The sequence below is a fragment of the Notamacropus eugenii genome, chromosome 1 (genome assembly GCF_028372415.1).
Source record: "Notamacropus eugenii isolate mMacEug1 chromosome 1, mMacEug1.pri_v2, whole genome shotgun sequence".
NCBI lineage: Eukaryota > Metazoa > Chordata > Mammalia > Diprotodontia > Macropodidae > Notamacropus > Notamacropus eugenii.
Window position 1 is genome coordinate 58,155,498 of NC_092872.1, and position 18,272 is coordinate 58,173,769.

Below are 18,272 nucleotides of genomic sequence, written 5' to 3' on the forward strand. Positions count from 1 at the left end.
GAAAGCAATCTGGAGTACTTACACTACATATAACCTTTGATCCTGCAATACCACTACTATATCAATTTTGAAAGATGAATTGGGAAAAAGGAAAAGAACCTATATATTCTAACATGTTTATAGCAACTCTTTTTGTGGAGGCAAACAAATGAATATTTCAGGGATTCCAATTAACTGGGGAATGGCTGGACAAGTTGTGATACGTAATTGTGCTATAAGAAATGATGAGCACCTAAATCACTACTTATGAGAGAAATGCAAATCAAAACAATTCTAAGGTACCACATCACAACTATCAAACTGGCTAACATGACAAAACAGGAAAATGATAAATGCTGGAGAAGATGTGAGAAAACTGGAACAGTAATGTACTATTGCTGGAATTGTGAACTGATTCAACCATTCCAGAGAGCAATTTGGAACCCAGTAATACCACTTCTAGGTCTGTATCCCAAAGAGATCATAAAAACGGGAAAAGAATCCACATGAACAAAAACAGCAGCTCTTTTTGTGGTGGCCATGAACTGGAAATTGAGGGGATGTCCATCAATTGGGGAATGGCTAAACAAGCTGTGGTATATGAACATATTGGTACCCTAGTATATTATATGAAATGATGAGCAAGAGGACTTCAGAAAAACCTGGAAAGACATCTATGAAGTGATGCTGGGTAAAATTAGTAGAATCAGGAGAACATTGTACACCATAAAACAGCCACACTGTGTAATGACTGACTTTGACAGACTTAGCTCTTCTCAGCAAAGCAAGGATCTAAGACAACCCCAAGACTCACAATGGAAAATCCTATCCACATCCAGAGAAAGAACTCTGGCATCTGAAAACAGATGGAAGAATACTATTTGCTCTCCTTGTCTTTTCTTATTTCTTCTTTCTTGTGGAGTTCCCCCCATCAGTTCTAATTCTTCTTTACATTATGACTGATGTGAAAACATGTTTAATATGAATGTATAAGCAGAGCCTATATGAGATTGCACACTGTGTGAAAGGGGAAGAAAATTAAAACTCAAAATCTTATGGAAATGAATGTCGAAAACCATTTAAAAAAGGAAATGACAACCTCAATGATCTTGGGAAAACAGGGAAAGACCTGCACGAAATAATGAAAAATGAAATGAGCAGAACCAAGAGAACATGATATGTAATAACAATAGTGTTTTAAGAAAGATTGTGAGTGAATAAATTATTTTGACTATTATAAATACCCGAATTAACTCTAAAGGACAGATGAAAAAAGATGTTATCTGCACCCAGAGAAAGAAGTGATAAATAGAAGTATGTACAGAATAATTTTACACATATATGCCTATTTATGTCTAATGGTACCCAACTCTAGGGTCAGGGGGAGAAGGAAGAAAGAAAGGAAAAAAAGAGAAAAAATGATCATTTTGTTGTACATTTAAAAGAAATAGCAAGTTATCATAGCAGATCTATAATTTCACATGCAACCATTTTTTTACTGTTATGTATTATAAAAGAATATAGAATGGAGTAAGAACCAGGGGAAGATCTAAATAGCAATTACATTATAAGGGGAAAAAAACTGATGAAAAGACTTAAGAACTCCAATCAATACAGTGACCAATCACTACTCTAGAGAATCAGTGATAAGCTCAAGATGCAGAATGAGATACATTTTAGACATGGCCATAAGAGTTTATTTTGCCTATCTACACAAATTTATTGCAAGGGTTTTGGTTTCCTTTTGTTTAATGGAAAGTGGTGATGTGAAAGAAAATAATTGCTTGTTAGTGAAAAAAAGATTTAATTTAAAAAATAAAATCAATTCTTTAACGATATTTTATATATATATATATATATATATATATATATATATATATGTGTGTGTGTGTGTGTATATATATATATATATATATATTCATTCAATTCAACATGTAAGGGCCTACTATGTGTGCCAGAAATATAGTTAACAGTCACTTTCCTCAAGTACATTCTACCACAGGGAAAACATATACAAAAGATTTATACTGAATACATACAAAGCAGGTTTTTTTGTTAGGGGTGTGTGGCATAAAAGGAGAAAAAGCAGTAACAATTTAGTGGATGACAAAAGGTCTTCCTGGGTTGTGTTTTGAAGGAAGCTGGAGATTCTATGAAGTGGAGATAAGGAAGGAAAGCAGTTTCAACATGAGAGACATAGTGTGCTATGCAAAAGGATGAAGGTGGAATGCCATGCATGGAAACCAATAAGTAATCTGGTAGTCATGGGCATTCAATTTGCAAAGGCAGTTGAAGCCAGATGGTGAAGGGCTTCAAAAGGCAAAAAGAAGTATTTGTTATGTTATCCTAGAAGTGAAGGGGAACCACTGAAGCTGCATGGTACAGGAAATCAGACCTCTGGCTATAGTAATACGAGTTTAGCACTTGACTTAAGAGTAAATTGGACAGGGAAAAAATCAGAGACTAAAAAGATGATGGTGTCCTGGGAAAAAACAAAGAAGTTTGGATATGGGGTAGTCAAGGGCAGAAGATAAGAGTTCTATTTTAGACATAAAGAATCTGAGATGCCTATGGATCGTCCAAGTAAACTGTCCAAAAGAGAGTTGCAATGCACAACTGGAGCTCTAGAAAATGGATTAGAGAAAAAGATTTGAGAGTCATCTGAACTGAGTTAATAACTAAACCCACAGGAACTCTTAATATCACCAACATGGTACCCAGTGAAAAGGATCCAGAACATTAAAAGTAACCCTTATCTAAACATGAAAGGAGATGTCTTATTTCCGCAATGTATTACATGTTTAGAGTCACACAAAGGAGAGGAAGGGACAATTTAAGAACCTGCCAGGAATGTTTTTTAACAAAAGTCTTTAAAAATTCTTATAAAATTTCTCCATATGTTAACCTTCGAGTTTCCGTAAGAGAGCATATGAGTTAACTTTGTTGGGCAATCCACAGATTATCAATACTAATTGAGCCAATAAAGAAAGAGGAAATATGTTCATCAAAAAACAGTTTTGGTTGGCCAGTGTCAAAAGAAAATATCCTGCACAAAAAACAAATAGGACGGTATCTCTAGTAATGGAGAGATTCTAGTGGTCTCATTGTAGCGGTAACACCTAGCCCTGGAAAAACACAACACTTCTTCAATGAAACCCATGTAATTTATCTAACTTGTCATTTTAAGAGTGGTCTCATCATCTACCACAGGCAAAACAAAGGGGTTGAAGAATGCTAACTGTCCAGATTAGCACATGCAATTTGACGGGAAGTACTGAGTTCATGAGTACATACATCTTAGACAGATGCTACAAGTGGATAAGGAACAAGACCCAGAAATGAAAGGGAAAGGTTGGGTCAGATTGCATGGGAAAAACTACAGCAATCCAGTAATAGTAAGATGATCCTTACTATCTCAAAAAGTACATCTATATTCACAATTCTGATATATGATTGAAAATCATGGATTATCATCACCTGCAATAACAATTATAATTCACACAAGATCATAAAAATGTGAAAGGGTTCCACATGTACAAAAATATTTATAGCAGCACTCTTTGTGGTGGTCAAAAACTGGAAATCAAGGGGATGCCCATCAATTGGGGAACAGCTGAATAAATTATGGTATATGAATGCAATGGAATACTACTGCACTATAAGAAACAATGATTGTAGCAGATCGTTTTCTTTTGTATTACGTTTTTGGTTTGTTATGATTTCTCCCACTCATTTAATTCTTCTATACAACATGACTATCGTGAAAATGTACTTAATAGGAATGTGTGTGTAGAACATATATAAAATTGTATGCCGTCTCAGGGAGGGAGGAGGGACGGAGGGATAAAAAAATCTAAGTTATATGGTAGTGGTCGTAGAACACTGAAAATAAAATAAATTTTAAAAATATGTGTAAAAAAATTATAGGTGATCCAAAACGGGATAAAAATATGCAAGGTAGGTATAAGAATGTTATGATTATCTGTAGTGTAAAACAAAAAAGGACAAACATGATCAGCCCGCTATTTTTGTTATACCAGAAGTGAGGAATAATAGATGGAGAGCTTAAATATTGGATTGATATTGTTGGTGAATCGTTTCAATTGTGTTTGACTCCTAGTGATTTCAACTGGAGTTTTCTTGGCAAAGATACCAGAGTGATTTGCCATTTCCTACTCCAACGCATTTTTAAAGATGAGGAACTGAGGCAAAGAAGGTTAAATGAACTGCCCAGGGTCACACAGCGATTAAGTATCCAGGTCTAGATTTGAACTCAGGAAGATGAGTCTTCCTCCAAGCCCAGGGCTCTATCCATTGGGCCACCTTGCAGTACTGGGGAAGTCAATCGCCACACAAACAAGATCACAAATCTAACTTTTCATAAAGATATAATAGCAATCAACTTCTAATTAAGGAAAAGACAGGTAAATCTCAACTGACACAAAGGATGTGTTTCAAGAGTCTGTAAGTCAGTTGTTTGAAACTAAGTACTTTTCTCATGAAAACATTATAAATAGTACTTAGATTTAGCCCAACAAAACTCTATTTAAATTGTTAAATAACTGAGATATTGAAGATTTCCAATGAAGACCAGTATCAAACAATATCATCACACTACTACCAAATAAAACATACAAAAAAAATTTTCTGAAATTTTTAAAAATTGATCTTTAGTAATGGTATTTAAGGAAATACAGAATGAGGTAAAGAATTATAGGTAAATTCCCAGCATTACTCATATGCCTGACAAACATTAGACTGGAAATGATAGAAAGGAATGGAGAGGAGGATGGGGAAATTAAGAAAATGGGCAGTAAGGGAAAAGAGATTTTTCTCAAATCAACTGGGCAAGAGAAAGGAAAATCAACACTTGTGTGCATGTACTTCATGTAAAACTGACTGAACTTTAAAAAGTAAAATGCAGCTAGCTGGCACAGTAGAGTGCTGACACTGAACGTACAAGACCTGAGTTTAAACTTGCCCTTAGACACTTTCTAGCAGCTGTGTGACCTAAGCAAGTCATTTAACTTGATTGCCTCTGTTTCCTCCTCTGCAAAATGGGGATAACAATAGTAACCAACCTCCTGAGGTTGTGAGGATCAAATGAGACAATCTTTCTAAAGCATGTAGCACAGTATCTGGCAAATAATAGGTTATATATAAATGAAAGCTGTTAGGTTGGATGATGATAGGAAAATTAAGGGAGTACAAACAAACAAGGTCTCCTTAAAAAGGAAGAAAATTTGGTGAAAAAGACAGGCTGAACTAGGTCACATGTTACTCAATCCTTAGCAAAATTAGCTTACCAGGAAGTCTGGTTGTTGTCTGAAGTGGGGAGAGGGGCACATCTAGCACAAGACACATAGGGGCAGCTGGGTTTTTATATTCAAGATATCTGAAGATTAAAATGTTTATGATTTGGATTAAGTTCTATCATTCAAAAGAAAACCTGTGACCGCTACACTCCGATAAACACAATGTTGCAAAGAGAACAAACAAAATTTGTGATAAAGGAAGTAACAAAATATACATACCCTGCTCTCATGTTAATTACTGTGGTCTATTGAAATAGTATTCCAGAACGCAGATAGGAATTTAGTAGAAATGGTACAAATAAGGGATTGGCAAAATAAAGTAAGGTTTTACAAGAATTTCACACATGACAATCTGGGGGTAATGGAGGAAGAGAACATGCTTGTGAATGCAAAATATAATGTCCTATAGAAACGTCACTTGATGACTCTGAGAAACTATGTCTCATTCTCTTCTCCAGCAGCTAATTATTATAATGGTATTTGCTACCTGGTGTTAAAGAGTACAGAAATGTAAAAACATCTGCCTGGGCTACTTCAAACAAGAAATGATTCATATGGAAAAAAAAAATTTCATGGCAACTTTCTTACAAGTAAAATTTTTTCACCTACCTTGACATGCTTTCCCAGCCTGACAATGTGTCATGTGATTTAAAACATTTTTCATGGTTCGACAGTGTGGAAGAGAACAGGCCCGAACCTCTCCATTTGCTTGTTCTCGTCGCTGACATTTGTGAGCATGAAGCAGGAGTACCAGCTGCTGCTGGATCAGTTTGCGTTTCTCAGGATCTGCAGTAGGTCCAGTAGCCATTGCTTGTGTTTGTACAATTCCTACTGGCTGTACCTGTGTTTGCATCTGAGACTAAAAAAACAGATAAGCGAATTAATGAATTAATGTTAAAATTCATGATTAAAAAAGATATAATCATTAAGGACTGAGGTCAAATTAATTATATTACAACCTTTCTTCCTAAGTGGTTTTAAAAAATCAACCACTTGTCATATTCACTATACCAATAAGTATAAAAAAGAGAGAATGTTTAGGCTGCTACTTTTGTCTGTAGTTAACACTTAATATTGTATGGATGAATGGTTACATGTCTCTTTTGCTATAAAATACGCAAAATTATACAAAAATAGAAAACACTGAACTTAGTTATAAGACAATACATAATTTTAAAAAATAATACAAAGTGCTAAGATAAAATAAACTGAGGCATTTCTAACAATTGTCTGTAAAAAAAACATAAACATTTGCTGCTTCAAAAAGGTTTAGATGAGAAGATTTATCAGTTGTTTCAATCTTTATTAAAGTACCGCCAATTAACATTATCTTCTGAAAAACCACTTACAGTAAGTGAGATGAAAGAAATTTAAATTTCCATCAAAGGAATTTCCAATATTTTAAATAGTAGTACTTTACTATACAAAGAGACACCTCACACTTCCTAAAAACCTATTCAAAGTTTCAAATTTAAGGATTGGGTGATCATCTCATCCAGATCTGCACAACTTATAAACTTCTTCAGGCCACAGACAGGTTGAACTAGAGACAGACTAAGGAAGGTTTTGTTACTGTGGGTCACATGACAAACAGGATCTTGCTCAGTGGTAACCCCACATTTCTCCTCACACCACCTCGTCCCATTCCCAATCCTTTGGCTGGTCACATGTAGTCCAACTTTCTTAGTGGAAGCTCAAAGAAGTTGAGACTCACTAAAAATTAACAATGATTAAAATAAATATTGGCTTAAGGTTAAAAAAAATATTTAAAAAAAGAAAAGAGACTTACTAATATCTCTTATTAAAATATCTAAGAGAAAACTGGTTAGTGGGGCCACAAGGCACCAACCTAACACTTTGTGGCTGTGCATCCTAATTGTAAGCAAACTGCTTCTAATATTTAACAATCCTCTTGAGTGCTGAATATGTAGGCAAACGAGCTCCTACACAGAAAAGAGTAGCAAACAGGACGGTAAAGATTCTGCACACCATGAGGAAGTTGGTATTAATTTACTTTTGAGAAGAGAAAACCAGAGAGACAGTAGTCTTCAAATATTTGAAAAGCTGTCGTGTGGAGGAATAATAAGCTTATCATATAGCCAAAACACTCAAATCCAATGAGTAGAAGTTACAGCAAATTGGTACTGGCTAAGAAATATAGGGGTAGATCAGTGGAATAGGTTAGGTAAATCAAGACACAGTAGTCAATGAATACAGCAATCTACTGTTCGATAAACCCAAGGACCCCAGTTTCTGGGATAAGAACTCACTGTTTGATAAAATTTGCTGGGAAAACTGGATAACAGTGTAGTGGAAATTGGGCATAGACCAATGTCTGAAACTGTACACAAAAATAAAATCCAAATGAATACATGAAACAGGTATAAAGACTGTAAACTATAAACAAATTAGGGAAGCAAGGAATAGTGTATGTCAGATTTATGGAGAATAGAGAAAGTTATAACCAAACAAGAGATAGAACATTATTAAGTGCAAAATGGATAATTCTGATTACATTAAATTGAAAAGTTTTTGCGCAAACAAACCCAATGCAACCAAGATTAGGAGGGAAGCAGAAAACTGGGAATTCTGTAATTAGTGTCTGTGATAAATTTCTAAAATATATAGAGAACTGAATCAAATATGCAAGAATACAAATCATTCCCCAGTTGAGAAATTGTCAAAGGATATGAACAGGTAGTTTTCAGAGGAAGAAATGAAAGCTATCTATAGTCATATGAAAAACACTTTAAATCTCTATTGATTAGAGAGATGCAAATCAAAACAACTCTGAGGTACCACATCACACCTACCAGATTGACTAACATGACAAAACAGGAAGATGATAAATGTTGGACGTGATGAAGGAGAGTTGGAACACTAATGCATTGTTGACAGAGTTGTGAGCTGATTCAACCATTCTGGAGAGCAATTTGGAACTAGGCCCAAGTGCTGCAAAAATGTGCATACCATTTGACCCAGCAATATCACTTCTAGGACTGTTTCCCAAAGAGATCATAAAAATGGGAAAGGTTCCCACATGTACAAAAATATTTATACCAGCTCTCTTTGTACTATCCAAGAACTAGAAATCAAGGGAATGCCCATTAATTGGGGAATGGCTGAACAAGTTGTGGTACATGGCTGTAACAGAACACTATTGTGCTATGAGAAACGATGAACAGGAAGACTTCAGAGAAGCCTGGAAGGACTTATATGAACTGATGCTGAGTGAAAGGAACAGAACCAGGAGAACTTTGTAAACAGCAACAACCACAGTATGAGAGGAATTTTTCTGGTAGACTTAGTACTTCATTGCAATGTACGGACCTAAAAAATTCCCAATGGACTCTTGAGGCAAAACGCCTTCCACATCCAGGGAAAGAACTATGGAATTTGATTGCAGAATGAAGCAGATCATTTTCTTTTGTACTATGTTTTGTTTTATGATTTCTCCCATTTATTTTAATTCTTCTACGCAACATGACTAAGGTAAAAATGTATTTAATGGGAATGTATGTGTAGAACCTGTATCAAATTGTATGTGGTCTCAGGGAGTGAGTGGGAAAGGAGGAGGAAGGAAGGTAAAAAATCTAAGCTATATGGAAGTGATTGTAGAACACTGAAAACAAATAAAATAATTTAATTTAAAAAAAAAAGAAAGAATGAATGAACAGGCCGACTTCAGAAAAGCCTGGAAGGACTTATATGAACTGATGCTAAGTGAAATAAGCAGAACTAGGAGAAAATTATACATAGTAACAACCATAGTGTGTGAGGACTGTTTTTAATAGTCTTAGCCCTTCACAGCAATGTAAGGACCCAAAACATTTCCAAAGGACTCTATGATGCAAAATGCCATCCACTTCCAGAGAAAGTATTACAGATGTCAGAATACAGAATGAAGCAGACTACTTTCTCTTTTGTCATGCTTTGTTTTGTTTTTTCTCATGGTTTCTCCCGTTCATTTTAACTCTTCTGCGCAACATGACTAATGTGAAAAACACTAATGTGTTTGATAGGAATGTTTGTGTAGAGCCCATCTAAGACCGCATGCAATCTTGGGGAGTGGGGGAGAAACACTTCAAAACTTATGGATGTAACTGTTGAAAACTGAAAATAAATAAATTAATAAATTTGGGGAAAAAACAGTGAGAAGCTAGGACTCACTGAAAAACCATGATGTTGGGAAAGACTGAAGGCAAAAGAAAAAGGCATTACCAGAGGATGAGATGAATAGTGTCACAGAAATAGACTTTGAGAGATTAGAGGACAAAACAATGTGTTATGGTGAAACACAAAATAACAACTGTCTACTGTGATCATGATAACTATCAGGAATGTTGTAGAAAAAGTTCCTATACTGAGTATAAAAATTGATTAAATAGGAGTTCTAAAAGGTCCCTTTTCAATACTAAGATTCTATTCCTATAAAGTCACATCTAAGTCACTCTATATCCTTTGAGAACACTAGGAACAACATTGTGGAGTTACAAAATTAGGGCTAGGAATCAACTTTCTAGGTATACTACTTAGCAAATAGTCCAGTCCATGTTTACCATTAAACCTCTTAGCAAAGCTCCATTTTCCCACTATATTCCACAATAAAAATCAAAGATAAGTTGTACTTGGAGGGAAAAACAAACAAACCCAAAACAACTAATCTTGGTACTGGTATGAAATAAAATAGCATACCAAAACACCATTCACCAAACGATATAGTAAAAAAAAAACCAAACAAAGAAAAAAAACCAGTTCTAGTATCAATAAAATTATTTTAAAATATTTTCTCATCCTCATGTCACAAGTTAATACTAACAATTAAAATGAAGCATGGTATTCCCAATGTACTCCTCACACATTGTTATCAGAGCAGGGGGGAGAATCCCTAAAGTCTTTTCAATATGGCTATTTTCCATGAAGCTCCCTTGCCTTCACATTCAGTGTACAATTTTACCCTCCCTCATTAAGCACCAAAAGCAAATTTATTGGCTCCTTCTTCTAACTATACCATTTCTATTAATAATGTAACCACCATTATCTCTGGTAAACAGATTAAAAAACTGTTTGATGCTTCATTTTTCAGTCATGTCCAACTCTTCATTACCATATTTGGGACTTTCTTGGAAAGCTACAGGAGTAGTTTTGACATTTCCTTCTTGAGATCATTTTTACAAATGAGGAACTGAGGCAAATAGCAGTAAGTGACTTGTCTAGGGTCACAAAACTAATAAGAGTCTGAGGCTGGATTTGAACTCAGGAAGATGAGTCTTTCTGACTCCATGCTATCCACTCTATCCACTGTGCCACCTAGGAGTAATCTTTGAATCCTTCTCTCTTCCTCAAAAACCACACATCCCCACTCATCAAATTTTACCTCACAAATTCTCACTTTTACCCATTCCACCTTCTTTTTGGTTTCACTGCCTAGTCAGGGCTAAAGACTTTGTTACCCCTTTTTTAGACCAGAGGTCTGAGAGGGATTTGAAACAAGTCAAGTAATCACTAAGTGGAAAGATGTGTCACATTTTACCTTCCCAGCAACAGCCAATCCTGGGGCTTCTCTCAGACTCAATCATCTCCCACTTTATCCTCTAACATTCTCCCACTCTGCCTTCCTTTCATTGAATGGGCTCCTAACCTCCCTACTTAGGACTGAAGTATCTGCTCACTCCATGAACACCTACACAGCAGAAGCAATTGCCACTTCCTCTCCTCTCAACATTTCTATCTGAGAAAATATAAGTCACCCCTTCATCCTTTTGTTCAGGGTGGGATAGAGTAATTCCTCTAAGTTATAACCTATTGTCTTTTTTCCCCCAAACCTAGCACTCCTTCAAAATTTCCCTATTACTAGTAAAAATACCACACCTGCAGGCTCCCAGATTTCACAACCTCTGTGATCTTCCACTCTTCATTTTTCCTCATTCCACATATCAAATCAATTACCAAGTACAGTCTACAATACCTTTTCCATTTGTCCCCTCTTTCTACTCACAAAGCTGCCATCACTTCTGGCTGGAAGTATTTCAACGACCTATAAATTGTTCTCTGGCTCATTCTCCCATCTAGCCTTCACATACATCTAAGAGTATTCTACAATGCAATACTGACCATGCTACTACTTCCTTATTCTAATAAACTCCATTGGCTCCCTACTGAATTTAAGATCAAATACTTATCTCATCCTTTTAAAAATTTCTATCTCCTCATCCACATTTTATAATACAGTTATTAATGTAGTAGTACATGCATATAATTTTAATTAAATATACTCATATTGGGGGTGCATGATCAAAAAAGTTTGGAAATTACAAATGCAGCAGACTTCCAACCAGTCTCCTCATATACAGCTAGCTATTCCTTTCCATCATTCATACAAAAGATGTATTCTTAACATGCAGTTCTCTTCACTTCATTTCCTGTCTCAGAAACCTTTAATCAATTCCCACTGTCTGCCTATTGAATAAAGTTCAAGCTTCTTTGTCCCAACATCCTTTCCTAGCCTCATCTTCCCTTATTTCAAGTTTTCTACATCATATATTCTAAACAGGAAAGGACCCCTTTAAAGTGCTCTAATCAAATTCATTTTACAGATGAGGTCCAGAGAGTTGTCCACGATTGCACTGGTAATAACAGGATTCCAAAGTTGGTCCTGTGCCTTCCAACCCAACATATTTTACACTGTACTGTATTATCTCCAGCTAAATCAAACTAGTACTTCTTGAGTACTTCCTTCCCATATACCTCCTGTTAGAGTAATAATTTTCTTTTATCTAGGGGGCTGTGTTCTCCTTCCTCATTTGTGGCAATTAAAATAAAATGGATAAGTAACATTTAAAGTTTATTTTCATTATGAATTTAATAAACACAAACGTTGCAATATACAAAAAAGAAAAAGAATACATATGAAAATGAGTACTTGTTCCATAAACTTCACTTTTTCCATATATTAAAGAAAATAGTAACAAAATATTTCACTTTTATGACACACTATTTGACCTTTCTTCTCCTTTTTGTTGCTTATTTTATGAATGTTTCATTGTAAATTTTTTTTACATCACTATCACTATTCATCTGTACTTCCCATACAAAACGCCCCCTCTCCGCCCAAAAAAGAAGTTTAGCAAAACAATTTCATACGTTGGCCCTGACTGAAAAATTGTATGTCTCAAGTTCAATCTTTCTTGTGTCATAGATCTTATTTGGTGGTCTGATGAAACCAATGGACACTTCCCCAAGTAATTTTTTAAATGCATAAAATACATATGATTACAAAAGAAACAAAGTATGTGAAATACAATTATCAAAATACTTTTTGCAACTTCATGGATTTCAGGTTAAGAATCCCTTGCTCTAGTCTATCACCTCTCTACAAGAACTTATTCATCATTAGCCTTCCAATGTCATAACCGCTCATTGCATTAGAGTTCTTAAGTCATTCAAAGTTATTTTCTTTTAGCTTATTATAATCACTACATAAACTATTTTCCTATTTCACTCTGCATAAATTCATATTAGTCTTCCCAGGTTTTCTAAATCCATCTTTTTCACCATTCCTTATAGCACAATAATAGTCCATAATTTCTTCATGGAACAGAAGGGAAACTCTTGGTACCCACCGTTTCTGGCTTAACTGAACTGCTAACTTCTCCAAGAAATCTTCACTGATTTTCTAGCCTCCCTAACCTAATAAGAAGTACACTTAAGCTCTAAATTCCATGCTTTTCATTCATTAGTTTTTTCATGAGTTGTTTCCCTTCATTAGAATGAAAGGTCCATGAGGTGCAGGGACTATTTTCACTTTGTCTTTGTGTCCCCAGCGTCTAGTACTGAAAAGTTTGCTGAGGTGTAATGAACTCATGCCAAAATACTACTTAACATCAAAACTGTCAAAAATCGAAGCTGTCTGAATCTTGGTGGAGTACCTTATCCAGACAAAAATGGGTAAAAGTAAGATTTATAAACTTTATATGTTGTTGACCTTTCTCATTGGAAGCTAGTAAAAGAAACCATGGAAAAAACTGCATGGCTGTAGCCACCAAATGTTATGTCCCTATACGCATTGAGTCACAGTAATAATATTTCAAGGATGACTTTAAAAAGACAAATCAATTGGAGGCCAAATTATCTTCAAGAATAAACTAGCTGACCATTTCCCAAAAGATGAATGGGTAACATAACATTAGATAACATAACATCTCATAACATAGAGATGCAACAATTAACAGGCCTTCCAACTGAATTAATATTATTAACCCATATTCAAGAAACAGAGACAATGAGGAGTAGCAGATTAAGTGTTGGCCTCAAGACCTGGTTTCAAGTCCTGCCTCTGCCTGACACATACTGGCTATGCAATCCTAGGCAGGTCACTGACCCTCTCGATGCCCCAAGCAACTATCTATAAATTCTTGAGACGATGCTACCTACTGTGGTAGAAGTTCCTCACCTTACTGGTGAAATCACAGGTTCCACCCAAAATAAATTATCTCCAAAGCATAATGCAGTGCCTTAAATACAATTTATACACACACACACACATTCCTAGACTGAAAGTGAAATAAAATGAGCCACTTTATTAAACTGTAGTTTATACCTTTCCATACAGATCCATTAAAATTGCTATTTACTAAGTTCATGCAATCCAGAATTCATTTCTCAGAATGAGAATTATTATCTTCTCATACCAAGCACACTTAATTTTTTGGCTTCACTAAATTTCCCTCTTTTCCAAGAAATCTTCCTTTAGTTTCTAACCTCTGCAACCTAATCAGAAGCACACTTACCTCTAAATTCTATACTTTTCATTTACTTTTTTTTTTCATGTTGTTTCCCTTCAATTTATCAAAGGTCTGTGAGGTGCAGAGGCTCTTTTCTTTTTTTCTTTGTAAACTCATCATCCAGTGTTGTATATTAGTCATACTAGGTGCTTCATAACGTTTTGCTGAGGTTAAATAAGGTTATCTTTAGAGAGAATTTGGGTACTGGTCCACTTAAGTAATAACCTCGTTTGTGGAACAGTTAAGAAAATCCACAATAAAAAGCCTTTAGGAACTTTATTCAGTGATCGTACATAGTAAAGTACCCTAATTAATTACTGTTCCTCAGTTTAATATATTCTTGCTATTTGCAACACAGAATAATAGAGTTAGAAAAGTTTAAAGGAACCTCAAACCTAACAATGATTGCAAAAATGCTAAATCATCTATTTAATCCAGTAAACTGGACTAGCAGTCCAGATAGTTATTGCAAGGGAATCACAGAATCAGTACACACACCAATTCTTGTGAACTCCAACTCTCTTTAGCTCCAACAAAATATACAGCATGATCCAATAAACACACAAACTTACCTTTTGTAAAGTGAATTACATGTTTCACAGATGTATCATCATTTTTCAAGCATATAAAGATGCTGTTATGATGAATAAAATATACATTCATTTACAAGTGTTTCTGAATTCATGAAATATTTTATTAAGAAGAGAACTATAAGCATTTTTGACATTTAAAAGGGATCTATCCTGATACTGTTTGGGTCTAATTCTTTCATTTTTGAGGAGAAAAATGATTCCAAAAAAGTGATCACAAATGAATTGCCCAAGGTCACACAGTTAACAAGTACCAGACCCAGTTATGAAACCAAGAGGAAGGTTCTAGGTACAATGCTCTTCCCTTTAATCCAATATGATTCTCATACTGTTTTATTATGTATATAGGCAAGGTTACTATGTTGACAGATTGTACAGTACCTGGCCCAAAGTAGGTGCTCAACTAATGCTTTTTGAATGATCTGAATGTGGTACCCAACTATTATCTCTCTCCATAAAAAAAAAAAAAAAATGAGGGTTAGCTATAAAAACTTTCATGCTAACGTTAAAATCTGAAGGAGGCTTAGCATATACCCTCCCTAAAGAGAGATCTATAAGAACAGTTATCTACCTGCCCCAAATGCTTTAAATTAACCATTAAGTAGAAAAAGTAATATTCAGGAATTTTAGGTAAGTGACATGGGTAGACCTACATTTCAGGGTAAATCCCTTTTGCAGTTATGAGGAGAATGGATCACATATCGGACCAACTTGAGGCAATATTTGTGAACTTTTTTGGTTATGTGGGCTGAGTGAAAGTGAAGAATCATAGATAACACCCAGTGCTATCAACCTGAATAATGTGATTTGGAGAGGTTTTATACAGTAAGAGGTAAGAGGGGAAGAGGTTTATGTCTTAGAAAGCAGCAACTCAAAAACATAAGGATAAGGCAAAAAGTATCAGTAGGAGTTGGATAGCTATAAGAAAAGTACAAGTTGATTGGATTTATATAGTACTTGCATGATGACCCAAAGAAAAGTACGAACAAAAGCTGGCTACCCTTTAAACATCTTGAAATTTCAAAGTTCCCATATAATTAAGACATCTAATAAGTCTAACTACTATAAACTATATACCATAGTAAAATGCAGGTTTAATTTTTTTGAAAAGGATATTTCAAATTGGTATAGTGTTTCTATGCCATTGAGTTTGAAAAGTACAACAGAGGGATTGTTCTTGTTTAAAGATGAAAAAATTAACTAAAATTGTAACAAATTAAAATCATAAATAAAATCAGATTAAACAGTCAAAATTTATAATCCCGTTAATATAACTTCTGTGTATATGTGTTTATACTTGTCCCAGTACAATGGGTTTTCTATTCATATTTATAATCAATTGGCAATAACAGAAGTGTTACAAGAGAGACTTTTGTCCATCATATCCCAAGGTTCTGATTACTGAGCAAGATGTTGAAATTTATATCTATAGTCATATGAAAAAATGCTCTAAATCACTTTTGATTAGAGAAATGCAAATCAAAACAGCTCTGAGGTACCACATCATACATATCAGATTGGCTAACATGACAGAAGATGTCGGAAAACTGGAACACTAGTGCATTGTTGTTGAAGTTGTGAACTGATCCAACCATTCTGGAAAGCAATTTGGAACTATGCTCAAAGGGAATATAAAACTGTGCATATTCTTTGACCCAGCAATACCACTTCTAGGTCTGTATCCCAAAGAGATAATAAAAACGGGGAAAGGATCCACATGAACAAAAACATTTATAGCAACTCTTTTTGTGGTGGCCATGAATTGGAAATTGAGGGGACGTCTATCAGTTGGGGAATGGCTAAACAAGTTGTGATACATGAATGGAATATGAGTGTGCTGGAAGAAATGATGAGCAAACAGATTTCAGAAAAACCTGGAAAGACTTCTATGACCTGAGGCTGAGTAGATCAGTACAACATTGTATGCAATAATAGTCACACTGCATAATGACTGACTTTCATAAACTTAGCTCTTCTCAGCAATGCAAGGATCTAAGATAACTCCAAAAGACTCACAATGGAAAATCCTATCCATATCCAGAGAAAAGAACACTGATTCTGACAGATGGAAGCACACTATTTGCTCTCGTTTTCTTTTGTTGTTTCTTCTTCCTCATGGTTCTTCCCATTAATTTTAATTCTTCTTTACATCATGACTAATGTGAAAATATTTCATATAAATGTTTAAGTAGAGCCTATGTCAGACTGCACACCATCTTGGGGAAGGGGAAGAGAGGAAGGGAAGAAAATTTAAAATTCAAAATCTTACAGAAGTGAAGGTTGAAAACTAAAAATAAATTAATTTTAAAAAAAAGAAATTTCTTTTATGTATAGATTAAAACAGAAGAACCATGAGATCTCTTCCTAGTCTCAAATTCCAAGATTCATAATTTTATCGAACTCAATTGAACTGCCATGTCAAGTTGAAAACTGAAACATGTATTGAAAAAATTGGGATGGGGACTGTTGGAGTCTTAAGTTTCAATAGTCATTAAAATACTCAAGATAAATGCTTGCTGAATTGAATTGGATTTTAGCCTCACAATAATTAAACTGGTGTGATAACAACAACAAAAAGATGTGGAAGCTTCAAAAACATTTTCAAAGATGTTAACTTTCTGCACAGAAATAAAGTATCAATGGGAACACAGGAAAAAAAGTCTGGCCACCCTTGTTTGTCTCTCACATTTTTGACTGGCATAGAACTTGAAGCAGTTATCTGGATGCTCCAGTCAAGGGACCAGCAACTTCTCTTGGCGTCCCCTCATCAAATCTCATTATTGCAAAAATATAAGACCAAACATATAATAAACAGATTTTCTTATAGTAATTCAGGAAAAAAAGAAACAATGCTTCCTCATCAAAAAAAAAAAATAACGATGAAGAATTTCTGAAGGACCAAAGTAATAAGAGCTAATAAAAACTCACCATATTTGGCACATTGGTAACTGGAGTATTTTTGATGTCAGTTGGAAAGGGTGGCAAACTGTTCACCATGCCTGGTTTGCTTGGTAATTGGGGGTTCACTCCAGTAGCTCCCATTTGTTGCCCTCCAGTTTGACTAAAGGGTTGACCAAAGGGACTTGTGTTACCAGTCATTCCCATCTAGAACAAAAATAGACAGTATCAGTTATTAGGATCTGATTAAAACCAAGAGAAAAGGTCTTGAAAATTTTGTGTTCAAAATAGTCATTTCCTATTTAACCTTTCAATTGTGAATAACATCAATCAGTCAACAAGTATGCAATAGGTACTGAGCAAGGCAATTTCCATACAAGTACAAAGAATGAAAAAAACCATATGTGCAATGAATTGACATTCTAAGTGAAGGCATTAACAAGTATTATTCATTCACTCACACACACGTGTATGAGTATATATATATATATATAACGCTTATACACACAAATATATATGTATATACACATATACATACATACACATGCACATACATGCACACACATATACACACACAGTTGTCAAACACAAGGCAGTCTGTGAAGGAGAGTAGCAGCAGTTGAAAGGATCAAAAAAGTTCCATGTAGAAGATGATGCTTCAAATACATCTTAAAGAAGCAAAATTCTCCAGCAGGCTAAAGGTAAGG

At 34.9% G+C, this 18,272-nt stretch overlaps 1 protein-coding gene across 4 annotated transcripts in view; it reads right to left on the reverse strand.

The window, feature by feature from the left end:
- CREBBP (CREB binding protein) overlaps window positions 1-18,272 on the reverse strand; it is a 170,751-nt gene that overhangs the window by 87,799 nt on the left and 64,680 nt on the right. For all 4 annotated transcript variants that reach the window (XM_072603295.1, XM_072603278.1, XM_072603285.1 and 1 more), the window contains exons 3-4: window positions 17,596-17,772; window positions 5,904-6,153 (exon numbers count right to left, since the gene is read on the reverse strand). In XM_072603295.1, the coding sequence (XP_072459396.1) occupies window positions 5,904-6,153; window positions 17,596-17,772 (427 nt within the window). The remainder of the gene's footprint in view (window positions 1-5,903; window positions 6,154-17,595; window positions 17,773-18,272) is intronic.